Here is a 20,299-nt window from a genome sequence, read left to right on the forward strand (position 1 = left end):
AAATTTCACACTATTATGCAGATTTCACTGTAGATTGATGTATTTTATTTGGAAAATCTAATAAAACTATTCAGGAAAACAATTTCTAATTACATAATACGATTTTTCAGCAGGTATTCAAGACAGAAATATCCTAAAACGGTATATTCAAATAATGAGACGGGCTAAAAAAGGACAGGGAAAAAAATCCACAGAGGTCAGAGGTCATAGCTAAGTTTTGGCAACTGCTTACACAAGTTACAAAATAAAATGGCAAAAATGAAACCGTTGTCAGACATTTAAACTTTTAAAATAAACATATATATTCCATTGTTGTTATATAATACCTGAGATAACGTATAAACCAGAATCTTAGTCACAATTTTAGTGCTGACACATGAAAACTAATAATGCAGATCAGGTTTTGTAAATGGTCAGATTGGGGGAAGTCTCTCTATCATAGTAACATCAAATAAACTTAAAAATACTGAGATTGTCTGAACTTCCCCCACTTTGTGTCTAATGTGGTTTTCTCAAAGCATTTGGTTCTTCAGTTTAACAGCGAGCACAGACACTTACAGTCCAATGCTGCCCTCTTGTGGAATAAACATGGCACTGCCAGTCACTCCTACCAGGCACTCTTCCTTTAACAACTCCCCCAAGGAAATACTGCAGATGGCTTTATCTTATACATATTTTTCTCTAACTAATACTTCCATATTTGAAATCTTTGAGGTCTTCACTTTAACATTAAGAGTCCAATCCGTGTGACTTTCACTTTAACTAAGCCCTTATTTACTTGTGTTTTACTTCAGAGATTGATGCCTGTCGCAGCAGCAGCTCTCTGGCCAGATCCGGCCTCCCGCTCTTGGCCAAGCAGTGGGCCAGCTGGGAGGCCTTGGCTGTCTGCGGGGAAGCGGGCGTCCCTCTCCTCCACAGAGCCAGGATGTGAAAGGCCTGGGCTGAAGGGCTGTCCCCGGCCCGGAGCTTCACCAGGTGAATGACGCTGCGGCGGAGACGCAGAGAGAGGACCAGCGAGGCCATCTCCTCCTCCGAAAGCTCGTTGGACAGCCACAGCAGGAGGGAGTCTGACAGGGACTCTGGTGGATGGACGGGCAGGGATGGGGTGAGTTGATGGACACACAGACAGAATGAATGAAAACAAAACAACTGCTTGCTCACCTCTGTCCTCACTCAGCCTCACCTGAGCACTGATGGACCGAGTAATGCTTCTCACTTTCTGCAATAGAAACAGAGTCTTTTATTGTGAAGGACATATTTCCTCTTATCCATACAGCATAATGAACTATTTCGACTTTCTGCCTACCGCACCTTTGGCAAAGTCAAGGGCAGCTTACAGACCGGTTCCCCGAGAAGCTTTACGTTCACCGTGGCGCATTTGTCTCCTTCCCACTCCAGCTGACCTCTGGCAACCTTATAAAATATGGCCGCGCCCTTGTAATGAGGGGAGCTGTAGTTGCCAAACGGGTCCACCTCAGTCAGATGCACAGCGAGGCGATTCTTCCGCTGATTGTGAAAGGTGATTCGCTGGCTGGCTTCGGTTCCTATTGCGCAACACCATTACAAGCAATGAGCAAGAAATGTAATCAGCTTGGAAACGATATTAAGTGAATTAATATCTGGGGGGTATAGAGGTCACACAGAGAGAACATGCAGGCCTTCTTCTCAGACTTATTAGGTGCTTTACTCTCCTCACTGCCTGTGCAAACAAATAATTCATCCATTTTATTTCAGTCTGAGGCATCCAATTGTGCCAAAACAAGATGCATCAAGATAAGCCTGGTCAGGTGTTTTCAGCCAGGTGACCTTCCCCCAGTTGTGATATATATTCATTACTACATGTATTGCTTCTGCAGCTAAATATAGCAGGCTTTAATTTAATTTCAGTATAGAGCAGTTACTCAGCTCACCTGTGGAGGTGATGTTGCCGCTGAAGCGCAGGAGCAGCTGGTCTCCTTCACACATGCAGATCTCTGACGAGGTCTCCGGGAGGCCGCACCAGCCCTGGGCGTGGAGTTTGGGGAGTTCCCAGCCGAGGGTCTTGCTGGGCAGGGCCGCCACCAGGACGGCGTGGGGCTCCTCCCGACGCCGCTGGAGGACGACGGTGACGGCGTGGCGGCAGACCGACTCCTCTATCTCCTCTGCCAGGGAGGTGAGGTGGCACGGCTGCACCGGGGAGAGGAGACGCACCACCAGGAGTCTGGAGGAAGAGAGGAAGAATTCGAATTTAAGCAAGAAGATTAGATGATTCCCTTCAGACTGATAAACAAAAAAAGGATGGATGTTACATTTTGTACATAAGCTAGATAAAATAAGACCTTCATATCAACAGCTTTCAATTTGGACAAAAGCTAAATCAAAGCCCACATGCATGACACTCCCACTGCTATCGTGGAATTCTTGGAATTTAGCCACTCAGTTAAACCCCTTATGTAATGAAAAGCTGGATGAAAAGCTAGTCTGTTACCAGTTGTAACATTCCACGTTGTGTTTCTCTGATGAATATGAGTATTTAACAACAGGAGGGAAAGTTGCATGAGCGGTGAGTCAAATCTTTCTTTACAATAGTGTGACTGAATCCAGATGAAATGAAAGACATTGATAATTATGTGTGTATTTGCCAGAAAATATCTATAAAGTTGCTTAGGTATACAACTAATAAGGATAAAGCAGAAATACTTCTCATGACAAAAATGAGTCATATGCAGGATGAAAAGTTGACTTGACTTAAAAACCTTGACTTTTTGGCTATTTTACACTTTTTTCAACGGCAGGAGCGTTAACACAACACACATATTATGTCTTCTACTATTATTGCCATTGAAATATGAAAATATGTATTGAATGTCTCTAAAAAGTATACGCCGATATTATTATTAAGTATTCAACAGATAACCAACTACACAAAGATAATACACATGAAATACAGAAATTAAACAAATAACATAAACAAATTAAGTTATATTTGATGCTGTGTTTCACAGTCGACACATCGGGCCATGGACAGGTTTCCAGTACAGCTGAAGTAAGAATCCATGTCAGCTTTGTAAACTCTCTAAATAAACACATACTTGCATGTATATTACTCTCTCTCTCTCTCTCTCTCTCTCTCTCTCTCTCTCTCTCTCTCTCTCTCTCTCTCTCTCTCTCTCTCCGTGTGGACAGGGGTGATGTCATCTATCTCCTGTGTGTAGTTGGTGGGCTCCTCATGTCAGTCGCTGCAGGTGGTCAGTGTGTGGACGTGGCTGTGAGTTCGGCCCAGCACCCCGCCAACCTGCGGCGCCTCTCCAACGCGCTGGTCGGACTCCTGAGATGCCAAACTCGCGTTGTGAGAGGGACGCACATTCAAATAATGTTCTGCCAGAAGAGCATTCTCATCTAAAAGTGATATTTTCCCTTAAATAGATGAGATTCAGTGATATTTGCTTCTTCTCGCAGGCAAAGTCCATGGGAAAAGGAAAATTAAAGAGGCTGTACATCAATGAGAGGTGATAAAAAGAGATTCAGAGTGATTCATTTTAATTTGTCCATTTTGGAAATTACATCCCGTCTCTTGTGTGTGTGTGTATTTCAGTCTCCTGCATATGCTGGGAACGCTGTGGAGACTTTGTGATTTTCAAGGATTACATGCAGTTCCCAGCTCCCCTGAAGAGCAAACACACCAGTCAGCAACGTGCGTCTCAGCAAAAAGGTGGATAATGGCCCCTAAAATGTTTCCGCTCTGTCCCGGCTTACGTAAATGGTATTGTCTGTTCTATTTTTAGGCGCAGGTTCTGTTACGTCCTCCTCGGCGGGCCCGTTCTGACGCTGTGCCTGGGAGACAAAGGCGGCGAGCTGAAAAGCCACAGTCCTAAAAATCGCCTGCAGTGGCTGGCCGACTTTGGTGCCGAAGCCCGGACGCGAGGAGATTGTGTAAGACGTCCGTCACACTCACACGGCTCACACGGCTCACACAGGTCTCTGTCTGTGTGTCTACCCGTCTGTCTGCCCTCTGATGCTTCGCTCTGTGTGTCACTTTCAGCTTCTCCTCCTCGTGGCTCCACGTTCTGCACCAATCAGCACCGGATCTGCTGAATCTTCACCGCAGATCATCTCCGACTCAGATGACAGATATGAGCGTCGGCCTGCAGTTTTGACTCTGGGGTTATGTGCGCTGACTGTAGTCGTGTGTGTGATGTTTCTGCCCTATGTTGTGGTCTGGACTGTGATCTGTGCAGGCTGGAAGCTGCAGCAACAACTCATGACATAGAAGATGATTGATTACTTAGAAGATAGTACTTGGAACACACTGAAATAGACTGACTTCAGAACGTCAGTAAAAGAAGGGATATTGCATTTTCATGACACTTACAATTCAGAAAAGCTTTGCTACAGCTTTGATTAAACTTCAGAATCTAAAGTATTGGAGGTAAAACTTAAAGTATTTCTGTTTTATTCCAGGAGCACTGTGACGTTTTTTCATGTAACATTCCGACTTTATTCTCTATTCTCTATTGATTTTGAAGCAAATTCCCCCCCTAACAGCACTCAAACTCTGGCTGGTTGAATGAATGTGTCACACAGTTTGACACGGGCCCAACCTCCCTCTGAGGCACATTACAGGCTCATTCTCACTTCATCTCACCAGCTGTTCACCTCTGTATCACTGAATATTTCATAGGAGAACAATCAGCTTCAAACCTGTCAAAGCTCTCCGTCAGCTCAAAGGACACTTGTCCGTTCTGCTGGTTCCTGACCGCCACCTTGTCCAGGACGTCCCACTGTTTGTCCTTTGAACCCAGAAGAACCAGAACCTCATGAGACATCTCCTTAGAGGACCTCACAGTGGCACTCAGCATTCTGATACGGACACAAAAACACACGTCATCAAATTCAACTTCTAGAAGCTTGCATCCGTAATTGCCCAGCTCGACCTCACCTCGCTCTCTGGGAGGCAGATGGATCCCATGGTGACGCGCTGATAAGCTGGTTGCCGTGGCGTTCCTGCTCTTCCCTTTGCACCACCTTCCTCTTATCGGGGTCCGGAGGGCAGGGGAGGGTGAGGGAGAGCGGCCGTCTCAGGGGCTGCGACGAAGGGTGCGTGAGGTAGAGGAGGGGGCTGGTGGAGACCACCGAGTGGGAGGCGTCACTCCTGGACTTGACGGCAGCCAGGAGGCCGTTGTCGACGGGCTGGATCTGCAGCGGGCAGATGAGCCGACAGATGTTCAGCATTTTTTACTGGCAATTTGGACCGAGCTGCTGTGTGATATGAAAATGTTATTTTCTTTCACACATTTGTTTACAGACAGCACTGTGTAATCAAAGAGAGAGGGACAGAGAAAGAGACAGAGAGAGAGAGAGAGAGAGAGAGAGAGTGAGGGACGGAGGAGAAAGCTGTTGGTTTTTGACGTAAGATCAAGCAGCAAACTGTGATGGAGGAGTTAGTTCACAGATGATTGGACTCAAATACGGTTCACAGCTGTTCACTTTCCTTCCTCACAGCGAACATCTGTGAGGGAAAAACACCAGCAGCCTCTGCCTCTCTCTCATTCTGTGACATGATTTTGATTTTGAAGGTCTGTGTTCAACATTGAGGCATCTTCTCGAGAGTGGATGTCGAATTTAAAAACATATTCTAATCTCAAAAAGGGCGAAGCTGATGTAATTTGATGCAATTTACTAACATATCATACAGATGTTCTGATTCAGATGTCATTTAGATTAGATTTGAGTTAGTTTCTGAAAGTGTCTGCCACAGCACCCCTATGCACACTGAGAGGCTATTTCAGCTGCTGTCTTGTCAAAGCAAATTTTAGTAGTGCACTTATGTTATGTTACACTTTAATGACGTTAACACACCTTATTGTTCTATGTCATTGTTTCATGACTCAACCATGAATGACTTTTTAATATGACTCATCACCGGTTCACCTGCTTGTCACAATCGAGTGAGAGACGCCCGTGTTGGCGCTTCCTCTCTTACCGTGCATTGTGCCATCACAGGGGCAGTGAAGGATGCTGGGAGGTAGCTCAGACAGATGCGGGGGTCCATGGGAAGCTTGATGGATAAGCCTCTCCTGGGGACGGTGTAGCTCTCTCTCCTCAGACAGGAAACCACCGCAAACAGGCCCAGAGAGTAAACCCTCACCTCTGCAAACGAGCCCTGATATCACAGATCAATAACAAGAGCAAAGATTGATTATTGGTTATCACTTTAATCAGATAAGTTTGTTTGTGCCCCACTTGCTCTGATATAGATCAGCTTTACCCTCTGCCCTCCATAGGTGCCTTCCGTTGTTAGAGGAGTGACAGAGCTCGCCCTCTTCTCTGCGTCCACTATCTTGACAGCCACGTCCCTGTAGTTGCCACGGTAACACGAGCGGTACGGCACGACGACAGTTACCGGGAAGGGAAAGTGGCCTCCGTCTCGAACTTTGACCTCAATCACCCTGCTGAGCAGCTCCTCCGAGCCGCTCAGCATCATGGAGCTCAAGGTGTCCGCCACCTCACATTTCAGGACCTGGGCTGCACCCACGGGCGCTCTGATAAAGCAGGCATGTGATACGTCTGGTTGGCTGTCCTCCTGTTGACCTGTGAGCCTACAAAAGAAGTATTTTTGTGAGCATGGATCTAAAAATACGACACTACAAAGGCTGTGTTGCAGTTTTCATCCGCTGACCCAATTGTGACCCATTTGGTGTTTTTCTCTTTGTCCTCCTTGTCCTCCACATCTTCCCTTGTCTCCTCCAAGAAATCCGTCTGTGCCTCTGAGGTAAGACTGCCATCGTTAGTCATTTGACCTCTGACCTCTTCCCCTTGCTTGATCTCTACCCCATCGCTGGAGGCTAGTGTTGTCTCTTCATCCTCTCTTGTCTGAGAGTGAGGCGGTGTTTGATCACCTCCATCGTCGACTTCCTGTCCGAGCCCAGAGTCAGATTCAGGGGCATCATGGGAGCTTGAGGGATGATGGGAATCTCCAGGTGTGTCTCCTAGATCCTCCTTCACTTGTTGTTTTGTGCATGGAGCCATGTCTTCATCCACAGTTGAGGCCTCTTCTGTGCATAACTCGATGATTTCTGTTTCCAGCTTGGTGATAACTGAGTTCATTTTGTCCATTATGTTCTTAATCTCCTCCCAAACACTTGTAAACATGATTCTGAAGGGATCTAAAGATGACGCAACTCTATCTTCTTTGTTATCTGAAGCAAAATAGAAAATGTTATACTTTAATGTTAAACAAATACCTCATCTTACAGTGACTTGTGGCGTTACCTGTTTTGCTGGGATGTTGCTGATCATCGCCCCCTTCTGGAGAACCCGCAAACATGCAGGCAGATGCTCTCAAAGCCTTTCTCCATGCAGTCAAATGGAACACACTCAGCTCCCTCAGCACTCCCAAAACTTTTATCTTGCACGCTTTCTCCTTCTCCCTCCCTGCTAGACTCACCCTCCTGTCCTCGCTCCCCGTCTCCATTTGCTCCCCTGCGTGTCTATCTGACAATCTTCTGCAGTGTTTGACAGCTTCAAGCCCCTGAATAGCTTGGATCAGCGCGAGGAGAAGACTGTCCTCCCTCCACGTGCTGTGTGGAGACTCGGCTGTGTCCATCCTTTTATTTACATGCAGATCCGTATCCATGCTAGAGCTGGGGAATCCTTAGGAGTAGTTAGTAAAAGCACTAAGAAAAAGTGATCTACTCCTTTAACAAAATGATGGTGGTCAAACACGATCCCCTGTGAAGCTCCAAAGAGTTCTGAAGCAGAACTCCACCCCTCTCCTTTTTACACGGCGTCCTTGGCATAGCTACACCAGTTTTACGGAGCCAATGCTGTATTCAGATGGGTGCCAGCAGTAAAACAAGTTGCCAAGGCGACCCCCTGGAGGCGTGGCAGGGAGGGACAAAAGAAGAGCCAGTTTGGGAGGCGAAAGATTGACAGGAAAACAAAGTGCTGTCCTCCAAAACGTCTCATCCCTCTATCCCTCACCGTCTCCATTCTGCCGTCACTTTGTTTGCTGCGTTTACATCAAGACAGTAAAAAGACTACAGCTCTTAAACTTCACTTCACTCCCATGAATCACTCACCACTACAGCCAGCAGATACTCCGTGATAAATAACATTCGAGTGAATAATGCATCATATTGTCACTGAATACCTTCAATAACACTTTGTTTTGATGATGTAATCATATTTTACTGTATTAGAGTTATGGGATATTTCAGTAATGGCCATCATGACAACTTACAGTATGTTTTTGCCTACGGGGCCCTTAAACTACTGTCACATACGCCTACAGCAACTCTGGATTCTGAGCCGAGCGCCATCATGTGGCTGCTTCTGCATACTGCAAGAGTCCATGAACTGAGAAAACACGTGTAAATATTCAATCAATTCTAATCTAGATGTTTTATAGAAAATAACGGGATTGAGATCAAATTGAGCGGTGATACTTAACTCCTTTTAAATATATATTATATATGTAATATTTAATGATTTAATGGAATCTTTGTTTATTAATTTTATTTGCTCTTTATCCTCTTTTTCAAAAAATAGTTTTAATATAATCCAACTAATAATAATGCTGCATAGTTAATAATAATAGAAGTATGTTTTTTTTAATGTTTTGTATATAGGCTATATTGTGCTGAAAATAACCTATGAAAAACATATGCAAAAATAGATATAACCATACCTTCATATGACCTTATTAGTCAAATGGATCAAACTACATGCTTGCCTTGGTGCTTGACATGTTTACTGTATCCTTACTCATTTACTGGCTTTGAGTTTGACGTTGACTCAACCAAATGTGCAAACAAATGTCTCCCAATGGCTGAAACGCAACAAATATTCATTAAAGGCAACATCCCAGTGACACAATAAACCAGAACAGATGAAAACAATGTCAGAAAAAGGCTTTATTTCTCCAGGACTCCCTCCATTAAATGTGGCAGGCGGTGCCGTTGCATTCCTGTGTGTGTTGAATTCATTGCCTTGGGCTTCAGGATCAGGCTGGGACATGCAAGAGTTCCCCAGAAAACACATCACAAGAGCCTCTACTTCCCTGCTTATCATCTCCAAGCACACGTTTGACTCTGCAAAAGAGGCTTAGAAAGAACAACCTGAGCTCACAAACAAGACTGACAGCCAGAGTGTGTAGACTAGTTTACCAACAAGGCCCCGCAGGAGCATTAACACTTCCTAGGGCTCACACACACACACACACACACACACACACACACACACACACACACACACGAGGTCAAGACTTGAAGTAACAAGTGTACTTCTCTAAATACTGCGTGTATACTGAGCTGTGAAATCCTCCTTGGCCTTGTGTGTGTGTGTGTGTGTGTGTGTGTGCTGAAATGGGCGTGGATGTTTGCCTCAGCGCGTGAACTGGCAAGGAACGGAAACACACACACACACACACGCAGGTTGTCAAAGCGTGGACGGGTCCTGGTGATGCTCTTCACCGACCACCGGGACTTACGTCGTTTGTGTACCGGTAAGTTCTGCTGGTGAATTATCCACAACAGCAACGCGAGATAGTGTGTGAGTGTGTGAAATGTTTTGGTTTTGGTTCGAAAGAAGCTAAAGCTGAGGGGAAACATGCGCCACGCTGAGTTTTAAGTGGCGTTTTTGTCTGTTTGCATTCCAACCGTGGTTGCTTGTTTGTAGTTACGTCACGTTACGTTTCCATCCCTTTCTACTTGCGCTATCAACAAATGACCACGCATATAAACAAAACGCGAACACGTGAGCCTCATTACGTTCTATAATAGCTGTGTCTTCTTAAATCACGTTCACAATTTCAGAATTAGTCATCATTCACAAAACACACTACGTTATGTCGTGTTTCAGCAGAAATGACGTCATTCCAATGCCATTCTCAGGTGTTTTCCCACCTAAACCAGGAAGGGAACACACAGGCACATTACTACAGCTGGACTTTGTTCTCAGCTGGCAGATTGAGGGACATGTCAGAGGAATCTCAGGTGTGGAAGTGAAGTGCATGCACGGGCGTGCACACTGAGTGAGTCACTACAGCAGGACACACACCTCCATTGTCTTGGAAGGTATGTTTATTTATCACCCTTCCATGCTTCTGCAGCCTGTGGCATGTGTGAGCTTAGATGTGTGTTTGCAAGTACCTGAAGCTCTGTCAGACATTGAACGCCTCACAGCATTTGCATTTTCTGATTCCTCATCTGTTAATTCTTCTTCAAGTTGTTATCTGAAAGCATCTTGTTAGTCACGTGAAGTTCTTTTTATTGACTCTGCAAGCTTTCGCACGTATCAGTTAACTACAGGTCACAACTTCCCCAAACATATTTTTTGCGGTGTGTGTGGGTGTGTTGCACTCAAAGGCAGATGCCCGTCAAACAGTGCATTGGCAAGCTTTGGCGTGTGCCTGGGCTGGACATGAGCCAGCACAGGTCCCTGCATGTTAACAGTTCAACGTGTCCCGGGATGCTTCCATAAAACATTTAGAGGGTATAACTCGGATGTTAGACCTAAAAAAACGAGGACTGGCACAGAAAATACACTGAAACAGAACATGCAGCAAGGCAACACACACATCCACCCCATTATCTGAGCCTGTACTGTATACATCGGCTGTCATTCTGTCACGTGAGAGTGTGGGGGCTAAAGGCCAGTTTCTGTTCTTCTCTTGACAACGGTGAATTATCAGTTCTTGTAACAGCGACGCTTCGATATGCACCCATGCATATGCAAATCAACCCACACACACACACACAGCGCTCACTTTGCTGGAAAGCAGAAGTGCCACTGTGTTACCTCATAAAGGTTAGCAGCCAAAGAGAAGTGCCTTGGTGCTTTGGTGTGTAGCGTGTTTCTCCTATTTTCCTGTAAGAGAGTGTGTGCGTGAAAGAGAGAGACTGTAAAGCTGAAACACGAGTGAAAGATCAAAGACTGTGCGTTTAAACAGCGGCTTGTGTCTTGTGCCAGTCGTGTTACTTGTATTACTCGGCAGTGAGCTGTGGTGTAAATTTTTTGGTTTTGAGCTGCGATGAGTGCTGCCAACAACTGGTGTGTTTGAACAGAAACGCCAGCTGGCACACCAATTACTGAGCCATTTTTTTTTTCCAGAGGAATTGACTTTCTGCGTTTTGAATGAAATGTCAGGCACAAAGGAACCTGAGCGCACAGACGCTTGCGTGCGTTTGTTTGCTGTTTGCTCACAGCGGTTTCATCCTGAAGTGTTGCCCATTAGACATGTTTATGCAGATTAGAGGTCCTAGCAGTGGAACTATAGGAAGACCTCAAATCTCTGTTGTGTATAGTGTAAATATGCGTTGAGGCCCTAGAAAAATACACATAATTCACATCTTGACTATATTGTTTTAAGCCTAGAATCGCATGTAATGGATGTCTGTCTTTGCACGTCTCTCCTTAATGTCTCTTCCCTTTTTGTGTCTGCATCCCACAGCTGGCCCACTTGGTCGTCTTACGCTGGATTGCTTCTCCCTGATGAGGCAGATGTGGGACTAGAGCGCCATGTCGGAGCCGGCAGACCCCAGCCAGGAGATCTCAGACTGGCTATCTTCCTTACGCTTGTCCCAGTATGACCTGTGTTTCCAGGGAGGAGGCTACCACACGCTGGAAGACTGCAGGGACCTCACGGATGAGCGCCTCCTAGAGCTCAAAGTGTACCCGACGGGCCACCGCCGACGCATCCTTCGTAGTTTGGAAGCGTTCGGGGTGAGGCAACAAGATGAGGAGGCGGAGGAGGGAGAGGAGGAGAGTGGGAGGCCACCGGTGCCACACCCGAGAAATGTCTTCTTGAAGAATAAAAAGAGAGGAAAGTCCTGCCAACACCATCAGCCAAAGGAGACGCGTGATGCCGAGGGGAGTCAGACTTTACCCCCGGGTGCAGGATTGGGAGCTGTGAGTGAGGACGATCCGGAGGACGGGTCCGTCTGTCCCCCTGTGCCGGCGCCACGTAACTCCCTGAACAGGCGCGCCCGCTCCTCCGCAACCGGCAGCAGCAGCATCAGCAGCAGCAGCAGCGACTCTCTCTCCATCTCTTCCCTGGACGAAATGCCCTCCGACTGGGAGTTTTCCTCTGAGGAGCCCTCCCTCTCCGGCACAGACTCCGCCCCCTTCCCGGCCGAGGTCTCCGGCCCGACGGCACCTGGCTACCAGGTGGAAATGGTGGAAAACTGCATCTACGAGAGACGTCCCTCTTTCGAGTATCCCAAAGGTCCGCGGCTCACTCGATCTTACCGATTGAGACACCGTCCCGTCCCTGAGATCCCAAATCAGACGTTGCTGCCACCTCAGGACAGGTAAGACAAAACATTGCCTCTTTGCGTGTGGAATCCACGCAGATCCTCCTCACAGCTGCACTTCTGAGCTCTGCAACTAACTTTCACACCTCCACATTTGTGTTTGGAAGGACCGCTTCATGTACATATTGTAACGTGTATTTCCCTGCGTGCCGCCGCCGTGCCTCTTATTCCCGTCTTCCTCTTCCCTCCTCCTCAGGAACGTACCAGTAACGCAAACAACCAGCCATGAACACCTGACGGGCTCCGGAGGTCCCACCGGTGCAGACGGCATACAGAAAGGTACACGCCGTCTCTCGGATGCATCTGCTTCATCTCCAGCATGAATATTTTATTCGGCGGCAGAGTCAGCCGTGCTGTTGTTTGCCCGGATGAAAGCACAGAGAGGAGATGTGTGTGTGTGCGTGAGTGTGCGTGCGTGTGTGTGTGTGTGTGCCGTGGGAAAAAGTGTCTCCCCGTTTCAGGGAATATGCACTCTCACATCTTGTCCCTTGGCAAGACCTGAGTGTGTATTCCTGTCGCTTGGTTCTCCAAAAAAAGTTGTTTAACTTTGCCAAACAACACACACACACACACACACACACACACACACACATACACACACACTTGCAGTATAGGCAGTACAGATACGCTTTTAATTTTCTGTTTCCTGCGTTCTCTCGATTGAACTTTGTTGACAATTACGTGGCAATAAATAGCATCCAGGCGTTCGGCTTCGCTTAATAAGGATCGCAAATGTTTCATGTGAGTCGAACACGCTCCAGGTTAGTTCAGTACTGATTCCTGATTGGCTGGAAGGCCTGCATCAGCTGTGGTCAGATGAGCTGGACAGGGTGTATTGATTTTTTTGTCCAATCATGCCTTACTACTGACGGTTTGCGTTATCTTGGTGTGATGCTACTTAGACGTCCAAATGATGACGTCACTATCTTTACATGGACACATGTCAAGGGTCAAGACAACAAAAGTCAACAGTGTGTAAACATGTCTTTCTATGTCCACATTTTAGCCACGACTTGACGTATTGTCTCACTGACGTCGACGTGAATGATTTTCTGTCCGTCTTGTCTCTCTCTCCTTCGCTCGTCTTTCGCGCCTCCACGTTCTCACTCCGTTCTGTTCTGCGGCGCCCTCTCGTCTGTCGCGGAACAAGATGAGAGAGAAGAAGAAGAACAACAACAACAACAACAAGAAGAAAAAGAAGAAGAGGGGGGGAACGGCGAGACGGCGGAGAGGACGAAGAGGAGACGGGATGCAAAGCAAAGCTGCGAGACGGAGAGGCAGGAGAGGGAGAGGAAGCGAGTCCCCGAGTAGGGAAACGGGGAGCTCAACTTCGCGGGTGGAAATCTCTTTTACCACACCGTGGCTTAGTGAGGAGCTATTTGACATAACACTTCACCCAAGCATGTTTGAAGAGTTTCACTGAGAGATGAGATCCGTCAGTTTAAAGTAAATGTATTGCGGCCTTGCAGTTACTCGTGAGTCAGAACACTCGATGGGAGACAAACACATTCCCCTCAAAATGTGTTTTCCCCAAGATGAATCTCCTCAAGCAAACATTTGTCTGCGTGGTTCTTGTTCAGCGTCAGACGAGGGAGATTATGCAACCATAATGGCCTCACGTCTGCCCTCAGCCCCTATAAACTCCTTTGTTTAATGCTAATCACTCCATTCATCAAGCTCAATAAAGTATCGGATGTACGTCCCTGTGACATTGGTGCAGTATTGACAGGCGTGACTGACTGTAGTTGGACTCTCGGCACGCTGGAGGAGTTTAGTGCAAAGTCACATTGCATCACATTGACGTATTTGAAAATTCTACAATACTTTGTCTTTTTAAGAGGACGTGTTCTTGCATTTGTCTTAAATTCGCCAGCGAACCAATGAAGGAAATTGATTTGCGACTGCTTTAAATTCCGGCGGTGGCATTTCCGGGCTCCCCAGGCCGAGCTGTGAGGGTGTAAACATGAGCGATGCTAACAAACTAAACCCTAACTTCTCCCAGGCTTCAATCGGAGCAAAATCAATCCCCCTCCCCACCTCGACCCACTCCCTTCGTTACTAACTCCTGCTTGATGGCCGAGTCTGCTTCGCTTCCCCCGTCTGGCGAGGGCAGATAAAGATTGAGAGAGACAAAGGGCGGAGGATGGAGGCGGAGGCGGGCGAGGAAGAATGGAGGGGAATCAGAGGGGAATTGAGTACAGTAGCGTCCGTGGCTTGAAGCTCCGCTGATAGATGATGATTGATGGTCACTATCTGCTCGCCAAGCCTGTCCACCGAGAGCACCGCGGTACCGGAGTGGAACCCATTTCATCATCAAGTAAAGCGACCCCTTCATAAAGCCCACTGGGCCCCCCGCACACCCCTGTGTGACCCTCTGTTATGGCCCCCGGACTGCTCGGATCGCGTGACTGTTTAGTTGAGAGTATTCGTCTTCTTTCTCGTGTGCACTTACCTGACCGTCCGTCTTTCAATATCCGGGTTTGTCTTAAGACATCTTTATGTGTTTGAGAGTGTGCTCGATCGATGAGCACCACTGTCTTATATGTGTGTGTGTGTGTGTGTGCGCAAGCTTGGTGTGTGTCTTGCCCTGTGGCGTTGTCTGCTGGACCTCGCAATCCTCAGGAGAGGGCGGTGTCATTTTTCACAGTGACAGGAAGTGGCCCACGCAGGGTGGCCCCAGGCTTCCAGACTAATAGTGTCTGGGCCCAGTTTCTCCACTCTTTTCTGCTTTTGCCTTCGCTGACCGCAGAGTCTCGTCCCTGCAGGGAGCCCGAGACAGAGACAGAGACAGAGGCAGAGAAATGGTCCTGGCACTCGGACTCTGTGTCTGTTCTTTTTGTTTTTGAGATGGGGAGAAGACGACGGCGGTCCCAGTTGGCCGAGGAGAACGCAGAGAGACAGAGAGAGAGACAGAGAGAGAGAGGCTTACCAAAGTCAACTTAATTGGTTCACGCCGAGATCAATGAATTGTTGTAATCAAAGGGCGCTGTAACATCTGAGTGATTTATAATTGAACCGGAACAATCCCTTTAAACTCCGTCCGTCCAGGCCTTCATGCTGTGTTCTGCTCCCTTTTAAAGCCGTGACGAAACAAACCATTGTTCTGTCTCTGTGTCCTTCTTCAGCGCCTCTTCAGAGGACCTTGACGCCGATAAGTCCCTACGGAGAGACGTTCCTGTTCAACGGCCCTGAGAGCGTGCCGGTGAGACGCCACACACTCCTGCTAGTGGACAGTGAGCAGATGCTCGCTGAAGAGGAACAGACATATTTCTCAGATCTGCTGTGGCATCGATGTTTCAGCCGCAGTTTCTCTCTCTCACACAGGCACACACACACACACACACACACACACACAGACGCACACAGACTTGCTGTTGTGGTGACACACGGCCAAGTGGAAAATATGATTGTTTCACTTGGGCCCCCTGAGGTTAATAGAAGTGTCGCCCACGTTAAGCTAGTTTAGAGCGCAGACTGAAGGACGAACAGCATTGTTGTCACCCGACGCTAATATTGATTCTCTTTGTCTCTGCAGGACCGAGGAGCAAAGAAACTGTTGCAGAGAGATTTCAAAGACAAGATAAAGGCAAAGAAATTGAGGTACGTCTTCTTAATGTAACAACTTCCACCACGTTGTCACCACGTTAGCATCACGCTATCACGCTATGCAGCCATTGTAGCTTCCTGTAATTCGTTCTAACTATTTTATGCTTTCTACACAAATCAGTCCTCTGTTTGTAATTTTTATTATTTGCAAGATTTCTTGCTAAAATCTTAGGTTTTAAAGGGCTCAGTGCCTGTTTTCTCTCAGTGTGCAGAGTGGTGCTGCAGAGTGGTGCTGCAGAGTGGTGCTTTAGGAACGATTTGTGTCATCTGTTGTTGCGCAGGAAAAAGGTGTCTAAGCATAAAGACCCGCCAAGGAAGCAGGACGACTCTAAGGAGAAAGAGCCTCCTCCCGCTCCCGTTAGTGTTCCTGACATTCCCAATGCCTACGAGGAGGAGTACTCCACGGTGGACGAGTGCGCCATCATGCTGCAACACGCCAATCAGGACCAAAGCGTCATGGCCACCGGTGACTCTATCGCCATCAGCCCCCGGTTGGCCTCCGCCGGCGACGCTCCGGACGAACCCCTGATCATGGTGGATTGTGAACTCTACTCGGAACCGGCGGACGCTCGGGAGGGTTTGGTCAGGAATGCCTCGGATATTTCTCCGTATGCCTGCTTCTACGGAGCGGCCAAACAGCAGCCGGTCAAAGCCGGTTGGCTGGACAAACTGTCGCCTCAAGGGTAAGTCGCTGAGACAGCACGTTTTGAAGATTAAGCCACGCCCACTCGACTTTAGCCTACACCTGTAGCAAAAAGGTTAGAACATACAGCCCAGCCAACATGTTCTACGCGTGAAATTTGGTAGAGATGCAAAACTCCAACTTGGGGAAACTTCACAGCCAAGCTACTTCCTGTCTCTCTGCAGACCCCTTTTTCTAATTTCCTTCCTTGACTTCCTTCATTTCCTCCTCTCCTCGCGAGTAGCCCGCGATTATCGAAAATCTGCCGCCGCCGTAGGTAGAGCGAAGCAGAGGGAGATGGAGTGATAACCGACCGCAACGCAGCTTCTCGCCTTCCATGGCGGCTTCGCGCAGCCATTTGCTTTGATTCTGCTAATTGACAGACGGCGATGCGGCTTGTCACACTAATGAGTCACTTTTGATGAAGCGTGAGTGTGTGAGTATCTGAGTGTGTGTGTGCTCGCTCACTCTCCACTCACTCTTTCAGGAAGTGCGTCTTTCAGAGGAGGTGGGTGAGGTTTGATGGTGAGAGCCTGGCGTACTACAACAACGACAAGGTGAGTAAGACATGTCCACACACACACACACACACACACACACACACACACACACACACAACCTTCACAGAAATATACCTGCTACTTGTAACTGATCTTGTATGTATTTATATATACAGTAAATATATTTATATTAATATATTTATATACGTACGTCTGCCATAAGCGGGCGAGCCAAGCGTTCCCTCCTTTTTCCTCCCCGCTCTTCTAATCGCCTCTGTGGTGATCATTCGCTCGGCGGGGTAAGGAATGAGGGCAAGGACAGAGGGACGTCACGCCATGCATGACGGCGGCAAGCTCTCTCTCCCTCGCTCTCCCTCTCTCTTCCCGTCCAGCCATATAGTAAAGTACATTGATGTTGGCACCTGACCAGCTCTCAGCAGAGAGGGAGAGAAGGGAGAGAGGGAGGGAGGGAGGGAGCAAGGAGACTCTTTTCTTTTTTTTTGTGCCTCCCTCAGCACTTATCCTTCTCTTTTGCCTCTGTGTTCCTCTCTTCATTTCGCCTCTGTCTTGACAGGCGAGTTTAAAATTCCGCTTGGCATCGCTCGCCTCATCATCAGAGGGAGGGAGGTAGGGAGAGAGGGAGGGAGAGATAGAGAGCGAGAGATGAAGACAAGTGGATGCAAACAAGTTAACCTTCACCGCCTCGTCTGTAAACAACCTCAAACCGATCCACGCTTCCTTTTATACAATCTACCCACATAATCCAGTTTAAAGCGGCTGTAACCTTCTTGACACATCTGTACTTTACCTTTGTGTGTGTGTGTGTGAGGGGGGGGGGGGGGCAGTGGCAACCCGGGTGCACCATCTCCTGAGCTGGGCTCGTTTTCGCTGCAGCAGCGTTGCACAACATCACAATCGATGACGTGTGGACCTGTCTGATGCCTGCTCGTTAATCACTTACTAATTATAGCCCCCCCCCCCCCCCCCCCCCCCCTCCTTCCCTCTCTTTCTCCTTTCCCTCTCTTTTCTCTTTTTCAGTCACGTTTTGTCGCCTTTATTTGTCAGGACACGCTCCGGCGCTGGCAGGGCAGGGCGGAGGAGGGGGGAGATGATAGGGAGGCTGACGAGTCAGCACTATGTACTCCGTGTCACTGTTGGCGTCGGCATGGCAATTTGAGGAAAGATGAAAGTTCGCCTGTGTGTGTGTGTAAAAAAAACTGTGGTTGTTGTTTTGACTCTTTTTTAAAGTCACACCAGCAAAGTGACTTTCCCCTCATCGTGTTGTGGGTCAGCAGATTGGTGGAGTGCAATCCTCTCTGTTATCCCTGCGTCGTGTGGCCGGCTGAGGCTCCTTTGATGCCGCCGCTTAGCGCCACCTTCCACATGGCGAGCGTGGGAGGGGGGGGGGGTGGCCGGGAGAGAGGAAGATTGAATGGACAGACAGGAAGTCTCTCAACGCCGCTTTGTGTCAGAAAGTGAAATATGACGCGGCATCTAACAGTGCAGAAATGTGTGTGTGTGTACGAAATTGAGACTGATACGTGCTTGATTTTATCAGCCTGTACATGGTGTTTTGTCCAACACATACACACACACACACACACGGGCACAGATCTATTCTCTCTCTCAAACTTCCAACACCCCCCAAAACTCTTCAGTTTAGAGTCCTCTGGGATCCACCAGCCGCAGACGGAACTAATCGCACTTAATCACAGTCGTCGCTTGAAGGTCTCCGGCCGCTGTGATGTCATCATTAGGAGAGCGATGAGTGGCGTGGGAGAGTCGAGCGATCGCTTGTCTCACTTCTCTCTCTATCTCTGATACACTTCCCCTCTCTCTCTCCCTCCCTCTCTCTCGCTCTCGCTCTCGCTCTCGCTCTCGCTCTCGCTCTCGCTCTCGCTCTCTCTCTCTCTCTCTCTCTCGCAGCAGCTCAATCCACCTCATCAATCACCGCTTTCGTGTGATTTCGTCAACGGCCCCCGTTAGGCTCCGGAGAACGTTTCTGGTGCTGATGCGGTGTCACGTCTGTCTGTCAGTGTGTGCATGTGTCTGTGTGTGTGTGTGTGTGTGTGTGTCAGTGGAAAACAGTCAAACCAGTCCAAAGCCTGGCTTTGGGGCTGGGAGGGATGATGGGATGAGAGAGCAGGGAGGGAGGGGGAGGGGGGGATGAGGCTGGATAGAGGGCCGGAGGGGAGATGGGGGTTTTAGGGAATCAGTCTGTGTGTGTGTGTGTGTGCGCATCTGCCTGTCTGTCTGATGCTGCAAAGCTCTTTCAAGCTCCTCTCTCTCTCTCTCTGGCTCTCTCTCTTTCTCTGCATCTTCCTCTTCTTTGTTTCGCCTCTCACTCCCTTCACTCCCGCATTACTTCCCCGTATTAACAAACCCCTGAGCACATTTGGGGAGGAGAAGCATCTGAGTTTCTGCAAAGAGCTGCAAATTAACACGACCGGAGGAAGTTTACCCCCTCAGCCCCGTTTACCCGTTTGAAACTTTGCGGTTATTACAACAAAATGAAATAATTTCCTTGGCAATTGCCCCCCGCCCCCTCTCCGCCCCCCTCACCTGGGAGCGTTGTCTTGAGTGCCTCCAGGGTCACGGCTGTGAAACGCTGAATAAGGATGCGTTTACTGCCCTCCTGTGTCGTCTGGAGGTGCAGTTCTCCTCCACGGCCAGTTGGTGTCCTCATCCCTCCATTGGAAACACCCCAGTGGCCAGACTGCATAACTCCATGGCGGTGGTGAAACTCTTTCCACCTTCTTCAACCTACTCCTCCTCCTCCTCCTCCCGTTTTCTCTGCACGCCGCCTCCATTATTGTGGGGCTTTAGCCGCATTGCTCTGCCTTAATTGTTTCCTGAAGTTTTGCCTGGTTGAGGAGACACAGGATAGGGCGAAAACAACGCAATGCCGCCCTCCTCCTCCTCCTCTGCGTCCTCCTCCTCCTCCTGCAAAATGACAAATGTCAGAGGGTAAAAACAAGAGGTGGAGACAGTTTGGGGCGAGCGAGGATGAGAGAGAGGGACGGAGAGAGAGCGAGAGAGAGAGAGAGAGTGGGAGGGAGGTCGGAGTGAGGGGAAATGAGCGTGGAGGAGATCTTGGCAGACGGGAGGTGAATCAGGTGGATCCATTATTGGAGAGGGAGATAGTTAGGCCTCATTGCTTTGTTGGCAATCCGTCCCCTCGAGATTAGACTGCAAACATTGCGAGACGTGTGTGTATG

General features: G+C 48.2%; 3 protein-coding genes across 6 annotated transcripts in view; 2 read left to right on the forward strand and 1 right to left on the reverse strand.

Moving 5' to 3' along the window:
* Positions 1 to 465: 465 nt before the first annotated feature.
* On the reverse strand, positions 466 to 7,615 carry dthd1 (death domain containing 1). Its single transcript, XM_076161413.1, has 10 exons — positions 7,224 to 7,615; positions 6,659 to 7,162; positions 6,248 to 6,578; positions 5,963 to 6,142; positions 4,919 to 5,175; positions 4,681 to 4,839; positions 1,902 to 2,200; positions 1,312 to 1,544; positions 1,162 to 1,219; positions 466 to 1,079 (listed from the first exon to the last, which is right to left on the reverse strand). The coding sequence occupies exons 1-10, from the start codon at positions 7,613 to 7,615 to the stop codon at positions 775 to 777; spliced, it is 2,718 nt and encodes a 905-aa protein (XP_076017528.1). The 3' UTR covers positions 466 to 774.
* LOC143009325 (uncharacterized) lies at positions 2,462 to 4,385 on the forward strand. The gene is made up of 7 exons (XM_076161424.1): positions 2,462 to 2,542; positions 2,985 to 3,025; positions 3,166 to 3,328; positions 3,439 to 3,488; positions 3,575 to 3,691; positions 3,765 to 3,912; positions 4,022 to 4,385. The coding sequence occupies exons 2-7, from the start codon at positions 3,000 to 3,002 to the stop codon at positions 4,247 to 4,249; spliced, it is 732 nt and encodes a 243-aa protein (XP_076017539.1). The 5' UTR covers positions 2,462 to 2,542; positions 2,985 to 2,999; the 3' UTR covers positions 4,250 to 4,385.
* Positions 7,616 to 9,308: 1,693 nt separating the features above from the next.
* Positions 9,309 to 20,299, forward strand: part of arap2 (ArfGAP with RhoGAP domain, ankyrin repeat and PH domain 2) — a 75,353-nt gene continuing 64,362 nt past the window's right edge. The window contains exons 1-8 of one of the 4 annotated variants that reach the window (XM_076159971.1): positions 9,342 to 9,484; positions 9,894 to 10,055; positions 11,432 to 12,290; positions 12,490 to 12,572; positions 15,419 to 15,495; positions 15,829 to 15,893; positions 16,181 to 16,582; positions 17,069 to 17,138. In XM_076159971.1, coding sequence (XP_076016086.1) covers positions 11,500 to 12,290; positions 12,490 to 12,572; positions 15,419 to 15,495; positions 15,829 to 15,893; positions 16,181 to 16,582; positions 17,069 to 17,138 — 1,488 coding nt within the window. In that variant the 5' untranslated portion in view covers positions 9,342 to 9,484; positions 9,894 to 10,055; positions 11,432 to 11,499. Of the gene's footprint in view, positions 9,485 to 9,893; positions 10,056 to 11,431; positions 12,291 to 12,489; positions 12,573 to 15,418; positions 15,496 to 15,828; positions 15,894 to 16,180; positions 16,583 to 17,068; positions 17,139 to 20,299 lie in introns of all 4 variants that reach the window. The other 3 variants (XR_012964578.1, XM_076159978.1, XM_076159962.1) reach the window with 3 other exon arrangements.

Source organism: Genypterus blacodes, unplaced genomic scaffold (genome assembly GCF_046128005.1).
Source record: "Genypterus blacodes isolate CSIRO-AG114 ecotype Tasmania unplaced genomic scaffold, CSIRO-AGI_Gbla_v1 ptg000011l_1, whole genome shotgun sequence".
Lineage (NCBI taxonomy): Eukaryota > Metazoa > Chordata > Actinopteri > Ophidiiformes > Ophidiidae > Genypterus > Genypterus blacodes.